The sequence below is a fragment of the Lampetra fluviatilis genome, chromosome 3, assembly GCF_964198595.1.
Source record: "Lampetra fluviatilis chromosome 3, kcLamFluv1.1, whole genome shotgun sequence".
Classification (NCBI taxonomy): domain Eukaryota; kingdom Metazoa; phylum Chordata; class Hyperoartia; order Petromyzontiformes; family Petromyzontidae; genus Lampetra; species Lampetra fluviatilis.
In genome coordinates this window covers 31,396,578-31,412,506 of record NC_136277.1, presented here as the reverse complement: position 1 = coordinate 31,412,506, position 15,929 = coordinate 31,396,578, and the positions used below count along the sequence as shown (strand labels likewise).

At 56.5% G+C, this 15,929-nt stretch overlaps 1 protein-coding gene across 2 annotated transcripts in view; it reads right to left on the bottom strand.

Annotated features, from left to right (window-relative positions):
• The window catches only part of LOC144931003 (uncharacterized), a 30,217-nt gene that overhangs the window by 3,245 nt on the left and 11,043 nt on the right, over window positions 1-15,929 (bottom strand). For both annotated transcript variants that reach the window (XM_078854861.1, XM_078854862.1), the window contains exons 12-19: window positions 15,283-15,485; window positions 12,631-14,370; window positions 9,982-10,138; window positions 3,850-6,793; window positions 2,949-3,114; window positions 2,426-2,527; window positions 1,337-1,703; window positions 286-402 (exon numbers count right to left, since the gene is read on the bottom strand). In XM_078854861.1, the coding sequence (XP_078710987.1) occupies window positions 286-402; window positions 1,337-1,703; window positions 2,426-2,527; window positions 2,949-3,114; window positions 3,850-6,793; window positions 9,982-10,138; window positions 12,631-14,370; window positions 15,283-15,485 (5,796 nt within the window). The remainder of the gene's footprint in view (window positions 1-285; window positions 403-1,336; window positions 1,704-2,425; window positions 2,528-2,948; window positions 3,115-3,849; window positions 6,794-9,981; window positions 10,139-12,630; window positions 14,371-15,282; window positions 15,486-15,929) is intronic.

Below are 15,929 nucleotides of genomic sequence, written 5' to 3'. Positions count from 1 at the left end.
GGTGGACTGGATAGCAAATGTTCAGCGACTTGCTTGTCTTTGTGTATGCAAGAGTGCGAGTGCGTGAGTGCGTTTAAGAGTGCATTTGGGTGTGTGTGTGTGTGGCTGTGATTGTGAACGTGCGTAATTGGGTGTGTGCGTTCATTCGCACGTGAATTAGTGCATCGGGTGTGTGTGTGTATATATTCAAGCGTGTGTGTGTGTGTGTGCGCACATGTGGGCCTGCATTAAATTCAGGTGTGTGCACGTTAATGAGCGTACGCGAGTGAGCGAGGGATTCCTCACCGGCGAACACCCGTCTCACGGTGAGTTCCCGGTCCCCGTGGATGGATCCGCGGCCACCCTCGAGGCTGAAGCCTAGGCCCGCGCCTGTCTTCACGAGCTCCATGGTCACCGTCTCCCCTGGGAACCGGATTCCGATGAGACGCAAAAAAACAACACAAATCGGAGCAATCGGTGATGCGATCGAATCGAGCACGTGCCAGACAGCGTAGTGATTAGGGGAGCACTGAATAAAGAATGAAAAGGAAAAACAGCAAAAACTAACAGCTCTTATCTCTCACACATCGGCTGTTGCGACGAAATATTATGATTCACGTGTCGTGCACCCTCCTCCACCTGAGTGTGTACGACGCACATTGGCATTTTACTTGCACAATCTGACCCAACTATCGATTATGAATCAGCTCTTGTCTTGTAGCTGCAGACCGAGTCTGCGTGTCACGGGCTGCGTGGCTATTTTCAGGCTTTGCTTAGTGAAAAAAAAGTCAAATCACGTTCAAGATATTTGTTTTTTTTCCCAGGGTTGTGAGCAGAGCAGGCGGCTCAAAACTCGTGTTGCAATCCGCCGGCTGTCTCCGGTTTGTGGTTTTTCTGATGGCCTCCGTCTCGCCCCTGTCAGTTTGAAATTGCATCAGCGCACGCTGCAAGATCCTGTCGTGACTCGTGCCAGCTAAATCCTACGAGTCCATTGTGAAACTTTGTTTTCATTCCCGTCGCGTACACGCTCTGTTCGCATGAATGAGTCTCGCTTGTACTGAGATTTGGGGAAAACCTTTACGAGTAAAAAAAGAAAATCCGCAATCAAGCTATCTGCCAAGCACCCGAGTGACATCACCGCACTGACGTTTTTAAACATCTGGCAGCAGCTTCACAGTGATGTCAGCGCAGTGCCATTAACGATGCTCTTGGCCATTGCTTTCAAGTCTTTTGTTTCTCATGAATGCAACTGGACGCCCGCGTGGGACAGCACGGGACACAGCGACAATGTGTGTTCCTACACGATAAGAGCCAAAAGCGTTTCGGTTTGAAAACGAGTCGCGTTGCCGGCACGCACCATCGCCACCATCCTGGCCCTTTTCCTTGCCATCGTCTCCGGCATCGCCGGCGTTGGCCTCGCCAGCCACGGACACCACCGGCGCCACCACCGTCAGCGCCGCTGCCGCGCTACGAGCGCTGCCCGCAGCTCCGTCGCCCCGCGGGTCCGCGTGCCGTCCCACGGCCACCGCACCGCCGCCACCGCCACCGCCGCTCTTCTGCACGACCACGACGGCCTGGCGCGGCACACGAGCCTGGCGCACGGCGTAGAGTGCCTCGTCGTGGCTGGCGCCCTTGAGGGAGCGGCCGTTGATGGAGAGGAGGCGGTCGCCCAGGTGGATCGTTCCCTCCTGGGCCGCCACGCCGCGCGAGAAGACGCGGTGAATCTGCGAGCGCGCGAGAGAGCGAAGGATGGCAATTCGATTTTTTTTGTTAAGTAGCAAAAATAACGAAATGGAATGAACGTGAATTTTTTAAATATTTTTTATTTGTAGGGTTTAAAAGAACTGCTTTGAAGTTCAAGTGCAGCTTCAAAGGCATCGATATTAAATGAGAGGCGCGCTATGAAGATGAGATGTGTGCTGTCAAGAAGGGACATTGCTCACAACGTTGCCTATTATGTAATATGAATTTTAAGGCAGTGTTATTGACGAATGTGTTGAGTTTTTTGTGTATATGGACACGCAAATAAAATGTATTTATTACTACAATAGCAGATGTGAATTCCTAAAAAAATATTGAAAAAGAGAAAAGGTATTTCCTTAAAAAAATAATACCCTAAATGTTACCCTATTATATTACTTAGGGTGTAGGAATTCCTTTGACAAAGCTGAATACAAGAACGGTGGCCAAATCACCCGTAATGCACCCGATCTTGGCAGATCCCAGAGGCCAAGTCGGGTTTAAAATTCTTGGATGGCCGACCAATAGAGGTTAGCGTATATTATCGCAATGTGCATCCACATCCGCGCCTCCTGCCATCGCCGACCCACAATGACCGTCATGGTGAAGTATGGTCAAATAACCACTGAGTGGTGACACCCTCGTCCAGGTTGACAAAAGGGGATTGTGCATGTGAACTAAATAACGAAGCCAATCGTTATGTTACCGTGACGACCGCGTTCTCCTGGTCGCGGCCTCCGGCGACGCTGAAGCCTAGGCCCACGCCCTCGTCCTTGTGCAGCACGACCACGCGCACGTCCTCCAGGCCCTGCACGCCGGCGCCGCGCCAATGGATGGGGGGGTCAAAAGGCCTTTGGCCTCGGAAGCGACACTCGAATGTTTGCACGTACGCATGTTGAACTTTGTCGCACCGTACGTAGCCAAACGTGCTAATCGGAGGTGCCGGGGAAGGATAACAAACTAAACGCAATAAACTGTTTTAAATAAATGACTTTTCAATCTAGATTTTAGATTTTAAAGTGCATGGCACCAGTGGCTTCCTACTATCGGAAGGAAGAGCATTCCAGACGGCCTTCTGAACCACAGCAGGATGGTCCAGCGGTGCCAGCGGAAATGAAGTGATGATGATTGTTAAGGAAATTAAATCAGGCAGGGTGCGTTGCTAGAAGGGATGCAGGCCTCGGGGGGATCGAGACGAATGGGGGAGCAGCAGCGGGGTGGGCACCGACCTCGTCCCCGAGCGAGCGCGACTCCTCCACGAGTCGCTCGATCTCGGCTGACGGAAGCAGCGACGCGACGGAAGCCACGGAGAGCGTGGAGCTGCTCGACAGCGAGCGCTCGCGCCCGCCCTCGTCCCGCAGCGCCGACGAGGCCGACTCGTTCAGCTCCGCCAGGCTTGGGGGCCGGGGTGGGGGGGGGCACCACACGTGCACACATCTGGCTCAGTTCTGCCGTCACACTCACGACGCTTCCGCACCGCTTTGGGCCCCGCTCGCCTAAAACTCGGTGCTCCCTGGAGGTGGCCGGGTGGTTCAGAGGTCAGAGCGCTGAGCTTGTAAGTCTGTAGTGTCCGCTTCCACGGTTCATTCTCTAACATGACGGGATGCACTGCTATGTTAAGAGTTCCGAATGAAATCTTTGTCTCAGGATGCGATGCCCATAGTGCAATCAGGACACAATTGGGGGGTAAATTATAATAATGTCATTTATAGCCTTAATAAGTCTGAATACTTATTTTCAGGAGGATTTGAAGCAAAATTTAAATAAGAATATTTTTAACAATAATTATTTTTCATAATAATTAATTTTATTTTGTTTAATTTTTATACCTACGTGACTTTACCGAAAGAACAAAAGAGTTTTCTGGAGAATCTTATATCAAGATCTTAGGCCAATTCCATGAATGAGCATTTGACTTGTAGCAGGAAACTGGAGCACCCGGGAAAAAAAAAATCAGGAGATATCCATCAAAGTTATACACAACTCACACTTTTGACCACCTCACCCCAAAGCAAGCTGCTTTGGGAGTTTCTCAAATCCCTAGGGGAACCAACAACCCTCACTCGCGTCCATGGCACGGGTCCACCGGCGTTGTGCGCCACCGCGCCACGGTGCCACCGTTCGCCTCACCTGATGGAGAAGCTGCGGTCCTGCTGGCAGTTGTCGCTGTCCGCTGCTGAAATGCTGTCCTCGTCGGACGCCGACTCGGGGGAGCTGCTGCTCGCGGGGGCTGTGGCGGCAGCGGTAGTTGTAGCTGTGGCGGCAGCGGTAGCTGTAGCTGTGGCGGCAGCGGTGTTTGGAGGAGGAGCTGGCAGAGCCTCGTCCCGCAAAACCTCTACCCGCCAATGAGCGGACCGGGCCGCTGGCGATCGCGGCACCGCTGGCGAGCTCGACGGAATTTCCAGGTCGTCGCTTTTCGACGAGGCGGAGTTCCCAGCGGGCGAGGCATCGTCGCTCAGCCGCTTCACGAGGTGGCCAGACGTCCTCGAGCGGGAGACGGAGGTTGAGCTTGCCCCGGGATAGTGCTCGGCTGCGGCGGCCTCAGGAGGACTCGTGTCGACGGACGGGCAACTCTCCGCGCTCGCCGTCTGACCCCTGTCGGTAAACGTGTGTCCATCCGCGGATGAGGTCCTCTCGTGGAAGATCCTCTTGGCCTGTGCCACGTCCTTGCTTTTGCTCGTCATCTGATAACAATGAACGTCCAACGATGTTGACTTAGAGAGCTGCAGGAGGTTTTCCCTCTTCCCGCCGTGAAACGCGACGTCCTTCCTCAGCAAAGCTGTTGGCTTGTCCTCGTCCGAGTGACCGACGGGGACGTACCCGACCACAGACCTCCTGTCCCCTGGTTTCAGCCCGGACAGGGGTGTGTCCTGGATGCCGAAGAGGCTTTCGAACGAGCAGATCTTCTGGCGGACAGACAAGCCGGTCGGCTTGGAATTCTCAATCGATTCCGCCACCCTCGATTTGTCTTTTTCTGTGTCAGCCCATTTCACTTTCCGTGGCTGACTATCGGACAGCGCGCTCCTCTCAACGTCACCGGCCATGGGGCTCGCAGTCCATTGCCCCTGCGTCGTTGTCCCAGTGCACGGGAGGATCACGATCTTCTCGTTGCCTTCAGAAATTGTTGCGTTGCTTCTGGAACTCGGCGGAGAGGCCCGCTCGCCCGTTCCCGTGGGAACGTCTTCCGCGTCGTCCAGCATCACCGGCGTCGCTTTCACCTTCAAGAACTTGGCGGGCGCGGCGCTGCCACTGCCGACACCACTCGCTCTCTTGCCCTCCGAAGAAGCTCCGCTAGGAAAGGATCGGCTCGCGACCAGCGGCGATTTGGGCTGGAAGCTCTGGGCTCTCCCCACCGCCGCCGATCTCTGCTTGGACTTCTCGTCGCCCACGCTGGCGGTGCTGAAGGCGCGGAAGGAATCCGCCGCTGGCTTTGTCGCCACCCACTCCTTCGAGTGCCTCCTCGACAAGATCTGCCCGGGCGTCATGGGCTTCACGGGCCTGCACACCACCGCCTCTGGCCGCTCCTCCGCCGTCGCAATGTTTGTCACTTCAATTGCCCTGTTCTTGTCCAGCGGTTGTTCAGGACCGGAGAGAGTCACAAACGACACCCTGGCCGCCGAGTGAGAGGTGCGTTTATCGGGCTCGGGGTCCGCTCTCGCGGTCGCGGGGCAGGCGGCGCTTCCTGGCGGCTCGTCGAGGGAGGAGTTTTGGCTATCGGCACGTTGCAGGAGTTGCGCAAGCGGGATCTTGGGTTTCGGGAGCGTTTTGGGAGGACGGTCGGACTTGGCCACGTTGGCAGGACTCTGACCATCGCAGAAGGTGTGATGAACCGCCGTGCAGGCCAGTCCCTGAAGTGCTGGCCTCTCCTGTGGAAGCTCTGGATGTTCCCGATTATTCATCCCTAAGGCTTCTGCCCTGGGGTCACTGTAGTCCAAGCTCGGCGCTGGAGGTGAGTGGGGTCTTATTTTAACGTCTCTGACCTCTCCTTGCACAAAAACGTCGTCCTCCATCTGCCTCGGATTTTCACTCCTCCCCTCGCCTCCGTCCACCGCTCCGCCAGTCACAGCTTGCAGTCCCGGCTCAACAAGCTCATCCACCTTGCAACGGTCTGCCCGTGGAAGGGACGAGACTTCATTGTCCATGTCGGGAGCCGAGCCCACGTCAGGCACGCGTCCACCAAGCACCTTGACGCGAGCGGCGTCTTCATCGGCCATAACATCTGCGGCCTCGCTCCGAGGATCCGAGGCTAAGGGCACTCGCTCGGCCACGACGAACGCCTCCGAACACGGATCGCCGCCGTGCATCCCGTCGCCTCCTCCTGCGGTCAGCGCCCCGCCGGGCGTCGCTCGATCGGCGGGATCCTCCTGCTCGGGGCAGGTGTCTTCGTCGCAGTCAGCTGGCGCCGCTCGCTTCGCGGGATCGTCCCTCTCCGAGAAACCGTCCGCGCGCCGGTCCCATGCCTCCCGCTCTGTCCCGCGCCGGTCTCCCTCGCGGTCGTAACTTTCTAGCGTGGGGAGGGAAGCGGGGCACGGTTCCGTCGCACTCCACTCTCTCGCTTCCTCGTCGCTGCCACCGCTCGTTCCTTCTATCGCTTCCGTGCCGACTTTGCCGACTCCGCCCGCCAGTGGCACCGCGCTTCCTTCTCCCGGGCCGTCACCGCCGCCGCCGCCGTCGCTGCCACCCCTGTCCTCGGACAAGATCTGGTCGAGGACGTCGTCGATGTATGACACGGGGATGTCGCTGTGGTCATCGTTGTTGTTGTCGTCGCTGTTGTCGTCGTCTCTGCCTTTGCCTTGAGGAGGCGGTACCTCCTCCTCCTCTTGCTTCTCTTGCTGCTCCCCCTCCCCCTCCTGCTGCTGCTTCTGTTGCGGTTCCGCGGGCGGCGCTCGCAGTGGGAGCTCCGCTTCCCCTGCCGCTTCCCGTTTTGTTTCGCTGACGAGGGGGTCGGGGTCGGGGTCGCAGCGCCGTTGCCGGCCCTCGCCGGCCAGACACGCCAGGCCCCCCTCCCCCATCGGGGGGTCTGCTGGCGTGGCGCCCGAGCTCATGGTGCCTTTCTCTGCTGCTGCTGCTGTTGCTGCCGAATTAAAAATAAAATTGGTTGATATGATTATTATTACTACTACTATAGCATTACGATGACTCACGCATGTTTAGTTTGTTGTCCTTCCCCCGCACCTCCGATTAGCACGGTTGCCTACGTATGGTGGCGAAAAAAGTTCAACATACAAAGTACCCACATACCAAGAACTCGAACGGATTTTCATTTTACTGATAAATGTGGCTTTTTGTGGGTAAACCCGAGTACTTGTTAGTTACAGCAGAAACAAGTAGGAATATTGTCATGTTGTTAAAATTGTAATGGTTATGCTCACTGTACATATATGTACACACTCAGTGATGTGAAGACATTATCGTCTGAATATTTAATTTTAGCAGCAACTAATGTAATATAATCGTTGAATTGGCCTGACGTTGTTCGGTCTTTCTGCGCCGATATTCCATTCTGTGCTTTTGTTTGGACCTTGGGTCTTAAAGGGCTCCTACTTCTGTACTTAAACTGACCGTCTTTGTTTTCCCGGTGCTCGTGCTTATTTACCCACCACGGCACCGCTGTTGCGCATTTGGTTTGAGTTGACCAAGCGTTGGTGTGTGACCAATAATGCTTAAACCCAAATCTCCCTGCGCAGTGCACTAACCACTTCCCATACCTTCCACACACACACACATTTGCCATTATTAATCAACTTGCTTATCCGGGACAGCCTCATTGAGTGGCTCAAGGCTCAACACCCTCCCAACTGACTCCCGCCCGGTTGGCTGCGTACGGTGTGAAAGAAATTCAAGACGAAGACAAAGATCCCCCATACAGCCTCAACAGACCTTTGGGGCAAGCGCTGTTAGCGAGCACCTATGAAGGCCGGCACGGCACACGAGGGGGTGGGTGGCCAGAAAAAAGCCACGACCGCCTTTGTCTCTCTAGTGGCGATGTAGAAGACGTTCAACATACATACATACAAGTCGCAAGGATCAGAAGGTGGGGCAGACGCGCGTGTCAGTCAGCGTGACTTCTTCACCCAAAACAAAAGCTCGTTTATGAGTCTTGTGGCTCTTTTTCAGGAGGGTCCTGCCAAGTGTTTCACAGGAGGGCAGCGATGTTGCTGCTGTGCATATTCCCAATTGAGTGATTTAAGAGGTTCTAGATTTGAAGCTTTCGTGACTGCAAGGATTCATACTCTTAGTTTTTTCGGTAAAGTCACGTAGGTAAATAACGTAGGTAAAAATTTGAAATTAAAATTAATCAAAAAATTTTTTTTCTATTATTTTTTTTTTATTAATTTTAATTTCAAATTTTTACCTACGTGACTTTACCTAAAAAACTAAGAGTATGATTTAAGAGGTACTTTAGCAGCGTCGGCATGTTGGCCAATACCAGGAGGGCTGTAACTTCTCGGACAAGCGAAGCAAACCTCACCGCTGCGCCTACTGCTGCTGCCGTTGCTTTTGCTATTGCGGCTCCTGCTACTTCTTCTTCTACTGCAGCTGTCGCTTCTACTGCTGTTGCTGCTGCTTCTGCTTTATACTCTGGCTGCTTCTGCTGCTGCTACACCCCCGAGGCCCAGGTGCAGCAGGCAGCAGCAGCAGCAGTGTGAGGAGGGGGTCAACGCGAGACCCTGACGCAGGAAGACGATCAATCACACAATTACGCACCCCGGCCGCTGTCAACACAGGCGCTGGATATCCGGAGCCCCCCACCCACCCACCCACCTCCCCATCTACCCACCCACCACCCCCACCAATCCCTGGCAAATCCACATCCTTCCTGACCGTGGGGTTTAGTTACAGCTCGGGCTGAGCCGGCGGGGGTCGGTGGTTAATGTTCATTATCGGAGCGTGGCGCTGACAAGGGGCGGCTGAGTCGCGTGAAATGAGAGACACGGAGCCGATCCGGGGTTCGTAATACTAATAACAATGATGATGATATTCATCATAAACATAACGTGGATTTGTATCGCGACCTAACACTCCAAGTGGCTCTAGATATTGTACAGGAACAACCGTTTACGTCAAACGACGCGGAAGGAACTTTCCACGGCCACCTTGCACAGCACATTGCAGGAAAAGATAAAAACATTCATTTCGGTAAAAAAAATAGTTCGATCGAATGTGATAACCGAATCACACCATCTGACTGGTAGTATAATTTCTCGCCAAATATGTTCCCGGTAGGTTGTAATAGGTGACACGGTGAGGAATGGCAGCCACAGGCCAGAGGGAGAGTGCATACTGGATGTGGTGTGCCGGGTAGGAAAGGTGGAGGAGGAGGAGCTGGTGGGGGAAAAGATGACAATTTAGGAGGATGATGAGGACGAGGTGAAGGGGTTTTATTTTGCGGTTGGATATCAGAAAGATAAACGTGTTTCGTTAAACCCGCCACCGCCTGACAACAGCCAGTTGGCAAGGTTTCGTCACGCCAACGAATCGTGCTCATAATTAGTTGCTAGTTCAGCACAACGGGGTGTTGGAGAGTAAACCCACAACATTTACAATTCGGGTGCCGACAACCAACTGCATCGGGCGACAGTCAGGTTTGTGAAGTACTCTTGATCTAACCCCAACCCCCCCCCCCCAAAAAAAAACCTTTATCTTAGATAATATTGGTGGTGAAAGCCTACGTGTTTAAACTGTGACTATGGAAACGATGATGCGAATGACAAGGATGATGAGAACGAGCTGTGCACGTATGTACTCTCAACCTCTTTCGCACCGTACGTAGCTAACCGTGCTCATCTGAGATGCATACCGTGTCAACCCATACGGTTGACCCCGTAGTCTTGTACAGGGAAATTGAGTTCAGGTCAATACAGGAGTTTCAATATGGAGAAGATGAAAAATGTCTATTTGTTTGTGTTTCTCCCTTGTGATGAGACTTTTCAGGATGGACGTTGAGCTCCATAAGGGCACGGGGTGACCGATACGGTTTGAATTGGTCTGTAATAAGGTGTGGCACTGCTGATAAGGGGATAACAGGCGTGGAGATGCGGGGGAAGGACAACAAGGCGGGACTATGGCGAAGTTGATGAGGATGATGAGGAGGAGGAGGATCAAGACGAGGATGGGAGTGAGGAGGAGGAGGACGAGGAGGAGGAGGGGGATGAGGAGGGCGAGGAGGATGAGGGGGATGAGGAGGGCGAGGAGGAGGAGGGTGAGGGGGATGAAGAGGCGAGGTGGACGAGCAGGAGGGCGAGGAGGAGGCGGACCCACCTGGGAGTGAGCGCGTGGCGTCTCGCCGCAGCACCATGCGCAAGGACAGCGGCAGGTTGCAGAAGAGGCGGCAGGCCTCGTCGGGCTCCAGCAGCGACAGGGTCACGCCGTTCACGCACAGCACCTCGTCGCCGCAGCAAAGGCGGGCGCCCACCTCCTACGGACACGCGCAGGCCTCAATAGCTCGTCTCGTCCCCCCCCCCGTGGTCGTCGCTTAAGGCCGAGTCGACCTAGACGAGGCCCAGGGTAGTGTGAACGCACACGTTACGCGCACGCACATAGTAATAATAATAATAGTTCAATTTGTAACACGCGCAAATTTTCAGACGTAGTGGCCGCAACTCAGAGGCGCGGAGCCAAGCTCAGAGTCGCTCGAAAGCACGTGGTTTGTAGAGGTGAGTTAGTAAGTCTCTCTTGAAGGAGGCGATTGAGGTGATGCTGCGAATGTGCAGAGGGATATCGTTCCAGACTGTTGGGGCTGCCACCGAGAAGCGGCGCATAGACATGACCATCCTGGATCTTGGTATCAAGAGGCAGAGTTACTCTCGCGTAGGCGTGCGGGACGGGTCTTCGTTGAGGGATGAGGTGCCCTTCGAGAGGTACCTGACACAAGTTTGGATGTCACTGGCCACTGACGCTAGCCGGGGCCCGGAGTCGAACACAGGTCGCTGGGGTCGTCGAGCAGGAATCGAACCACCGCATGGCCGCACGCATTTCAGTGAACCTGCAGCTTTTTTCTGGATGTGTTATTACAAAGATCCCCCCTTCCCGTACAGCCTCAACAGACTGTTCGGGGTAAGTTCCGTTAAGCGGGCACCTACGAAGGCAGGCACAGCGCACGACCACATTTGCCTACCACCCAGCGCCGATGTTTACGCACAGCACCAGGTACTCATTTAAGGCGTAGTCGACCTAGGTGAGGGCCAAGACCCGTTCGAAACTTCACAACTTTTGGCCGTGAGCGGGAATCGAACTCGGGTCGCTGGTTTCGAGCGCAGTGCACTAACCACGACACTGTAGGTCAACCGCTGCGGACTACACTGGGATGATTGAAGATGATGGTGGTGGTGGTCACGATCATGAGGATATCCATGACGACACGGAGTCGACACACGTGAGTCGTACAACTTGGACCGCTGCTGCGCCACCAAATGATCTTTAACACCTGGCCAGAGAGTCTGTATACGCTCACGCAGTACGCACAATTTTTACGTAACATTTCCTCCCCCCCCCCCCGCCAAAAAATATAGATGATCACCGGTTTGCTCCTTGCTCGCTTACCCACATGCAGAGTTTTAAAACATCTTAACCCCTCAGTATCACACGGCAACGCAACACCGCGTCCGTGTCAACATGAAGCTTTGCCTGCAACTCGCAGTCACGCATCTGATGAGGACGGACATAAGAGACGTCAGGACGGACGGGCAGACAGACACACAGATGTACGGACAGACAGACGCACGGATGTACGGACGGACACACGGGCGGACGGACGCACGGATGTACGGACAGACGAACGGACGCACAGAGGGACCTTGAGAAAGTGAACCGGGCTGACCCCCACACTGCCGCCGCTGCCTCCTCCTCGGCCCTCCCTACCTCGGCTCCCTCGACAGCGCAAGGCGACGGTCCGTCAGAACCCGCGAGCCCTCACCGCGTCGTCGCACACCCGCACCTTTAAACAAGCGAGCTCCACTTCACCGTGCCGACGTTGGGGTGGGCAGAAGGCAGCGGCGGGCGACGTTTTACGTGCGAGCGCCTCGGCGAATGCGTTAAAACGCAGCGTCCCGGGGGGGGGGGGGGGGCAAAGCCTCGGAGGAGGGCACCTTGGGCAGAAGTTGAGGGCGGCGAGGGCGGGTGGCAGGAGGAGTTTACTCGGCAGGAACCAAATGTGTCGGCGGTGATAAGGAACACCTGGGCTTCCAATGGAAACGTGAAAAACCCCAAACCCCGCGGACGTTTCCTGGAACGGGCGATATCTCTCCTGACCCTCGTGATCGCGGGCGCTCGCCTATCCGGTCGCTTTTCTACGACATCAACAAGAGCCCGTGGAAATTACGTTAAATTGATACGATTCGTTGAGAAGAACCTACAAAGTCGTAAGAAACGCTACGTTTCTCACGGAGGAGCCGTCGATGCTGATGCTTTCGTTTTTTCTTAAATTAGAATTTAAAAAAAAGTGTGAGCAAAGTGTTGCTTAACGTGCGTCTATAAAACGTACCATAATTTTAAGATCACCGCAGCTTCATAATGGGAGGAAAGATTTATTCACCGCAAAATCCTGTCCTGCCTATGCCCAGTGTCAGGTGAATGGTGGTCTGGGCACCGCACCACGAACCCGGCGGGGCCTGAATTTAATTCCTGCCCACGGCTCAAGTGAGGGCGGGTAGCAAAGTGTGAGGACTCCGAGCGTGGACAACGTGTCCCTCAAAGGGCTCTCCGCCGCAGTCCTGCGATATCTCCTCCTGTAGGCCGTTCGCACACAGACACGTGCTACGCTCTGCTCGGCGAGAAATCCAAATGGTCATGCCAACTGCAACAGTGGAATAAGATTTGCCAAAACAGGGAATCGTAGAGGAGTTCCGTTGCTTCACACCGTCGCTACCGGACATTGCCAAAGAGAGAGCCGGCACGAACGCGTCAGCTCACCCGCTCGGCCACTCCGCCGCGCTTGAGCTCCTTGATGTAGACGCGCATGGGCGCCGGCTTGATCTCCAGGTCCAGGCCGAACGTCTCCGATTCCCGCCTCGAGATCTGCACCACCTGCAGGTCGTACGACCCGGGCCGCCCGCCCCGGGTAGCCCCCTCGCCGTCGCCGTTCACGACGGAGCGCGCTGGGCCGGGTCTCGAGGGTGGGTCATAGCCCGCGGCCGCCTCCCCCGTGCGCCGGCAGGCCGGGTCGCCGCCGATGAGAGCGGGGGGCGCACCGTTGTCGCGTCCTCCGGAAGGCGGGACGGACACCGTCGGATTCCCGGCGTCGGCACGGATGTCCGACCCCACGCGGTTGGTCAGATCCGCAGCGCCGGAGAGATTGCAAAGTTCGCTTTCGTGGTGGATATGAATAGCAGAATCGGTCCACGTCACAGAGTCCGGAAGTTCGCCGTCCAGGCCTTGCGATGACGACACGTCCGCGCGTGGCACGGCCACGCCACGTTCTCCGGAATGACCGGTCCGACCCGAGCCGTCACCGGGTGAAGCGTCGTCCGCTCCCTCCACTCCGGCAGAGCGGGAGGCCTCACTAGGAGCCGCCTCCGTAGCGACGGGTTCCGTGTCCCCCAAATCCGAACCCTCCGACCTCGCGGCTTCGACTGCAGAGGTGTCGGCCGATCCACCCTTCGCCTGGGACTTGGCTGTGGTTCTGTTTGTTGGCGACTGTGTCTGGCATGAGATGATCTGCTGCTGCTGTTGCTGCTGCTGCTGTGGACACTCTACGCTCAGCATGCTCTTGACACGCATCACCGCCTTGTGCTCCAGCTTGGGCGATCGCTTGAAATCGATTTGTCCGCCGGCGGCGCAACTCACCTCTCCGTCGCTCCACGGGTCCGCGTGTCGGCCAACGGTCAACCCGCTACCCCCGCCGCCGCTGCCGACGCCGCAGGTGTCCGCTGCGCCCCCCGCGTAGTCAAAGTACGTGGTGGCGATGGTGCCGCGGATGGGCACAAACGGCGAGTCGCCGCCACGCTCCCTGCCCGCGCCGGGCCCGTCCTCCGACTCGAGCGAGCTGCCGTGCAGCGAGCTGGGCACGTCGCTGCTGGCGGCACGCGCGTTGCCGCCGTAGCAGAAGAAGTCGCTGTCCTGGCTCTCGTCGTCCACCTCCACCGACGAGGTGGCGATGACGATGCCCGAGTTGGCCAGCTCCCGCTTGACCGCCGACGATTGCGACGAGGACGACGACGAGAACACGGCCGCCGCCGCCGTGGAGAGGGCAGAGGACGACGGAGACGGCGCTTGCAAAGGGCCGTCGGCGGCCGCGTCGGTCACGGGGCGATCGGCGGCCCTCCCTCGCCGGGCCGCCCGGCACGCGCGGAAGCTGCCGCCCCTCCCCGCCGGGCCCCGTCCCTCCCGCGCCGGTCGCCCGCCGCCGCCGCCTTCCTCGTCGCTCAGGCCGTCGTCCTCGTAGCGCAAGACACGCCGCTGCCGCAGCAGGGGGCTGCGCGACGCCTGAGGGCTGTCCGGCGGCGCCGCCTGCTTCGCCGCCTCCACCTGCCGGTTGCGGACGAGCGGCGGCGCCGCGGCGGCGGCGGCGGCGCTCGGCGTTCGCTCGGACGGAGGTGAACTCCTCGCTGGCTCCGGCGAGGCCTCGCGCGCCGTTGAAGATTTGTTGCTGGCGTCCGTGGGGCCCCTGGTGGTGCGGGCGTCTTGTTTCGACGGCGGCTGGGGCCCGTGCAACTGTTTAGGGATTCACGCGTCAAAGAGGTGTTTGTTTCGTGGGGGGGGTGGGGGGGGTTGGGGGGAGGGGGCGGGCAACGCACTCCGGAGTTATGGCGAGTCGCACGATTGTAGCGGTGGCGTTGCGTTAGGCTTCACGGGTGCGATGTCACGGTGCCTTTGCTGGTGCCGTGACGACACGTCTGGCTCTTATTTAGCGTCTTTACTGTCAGTCATGCAGCTGAAGGCCCCTGTGCATGGTCCTTTAATCGATGCCCTATAGGGAACTGGATTAGCTTCCCTTGACACTCGGCAAGGTATTAATGGAATAATATTTGCTGTTATACACATGATATTATTGCCCTCACCAACCCTCATTAACTCTCACCAACCCTCACCAACCCTCACCAATCCTCACCAATCCTCACCAACCTTCACCAACCCTCACCAATCCTCACCAACCCTCACCAATCCTCACCAACCTTCACCAACCCTCGTAAACCCTCATCAATCCTCACCAACCCTCACCAACCCTAATCAACCCGCGCGGACCAGCATGGAGAAGTACGGTCCAATCACCACCACAACCCACATGGTGTGGGGAGGCCCTCATCCAGCAGTGGATTGACAAAGGAGCCGCGCACGTACATATGCATGTACGTTGAACTCCTTTCGCGCCGTACGTAGCCAACCATGCTAAGCTGTAGGTGCGTTGCGGGGAGCATGCACGCGTCACACAATCATCATTATCAAATTACCTTCACTCAAATCTGACCCAAACAGAATTATACAGCAGAGGACAGGCAAAGGAACACAATCGTCAACTTTTGAGACAGATTTCGTTTTCAGAACGTGCATCCACATTGTCACGGCAGATTTTTTTCCCCGCGACACGTCGAAGAACCCAGACACGTCCGGTGGAATCCTCCCCACCTGCTGCTGTAGCTCCTGCTGTAGTTGCTGCTGCAACTGCTGCTGCAGCCGTTGTTGCTGCTGCTGTTGCTGCTGCTGCCGCCGCTGCTGTTGCAACGTCGCCTCTTCTGCCCGAGTGGAGGCGGGCTGCGGACGTCTCTCGTGCCGGGCGTCGCGACCCGAATGCCTCTCCCACTTGGTGTCCCGGCCGGCGTGTCCCCTGCCTGCGAGGGAGAGAGATGCGGAGATGCGTGGGGTGGGGTGGGGTGGGGGGGCTCACGAACGCCCAGGGAACAGTCGCACGCTCTAAGAACGTCCGGGAAACAGTCGCACGCTCCGAGCGATGCCCGTGGCGGCCGCGCACGTTAACATTGGCCGTTTCCGCCGTGGCCGGGAACAGTTCCATCTGAATAAATAAGAACACTTAATCATCGCAGAACTCATCTCTTTAGCTCCGCACTTTGTTTTCTTCAAAATGAATATATACGCTGTCCTTCCAACACCCCCCGCACCTCCGATTATCACGGTTGGGGACGTACGGTGCGAAAGAAATTCAACATACGTACCAAGTATTTACTCGCGAGATAAGAAGACGTTGGATAGAAGAAGCTGCTTGTAAACAATTGCGAGAAGGGGAAACGCGGCCTCGACTGGAGGCAGCCGAGGCG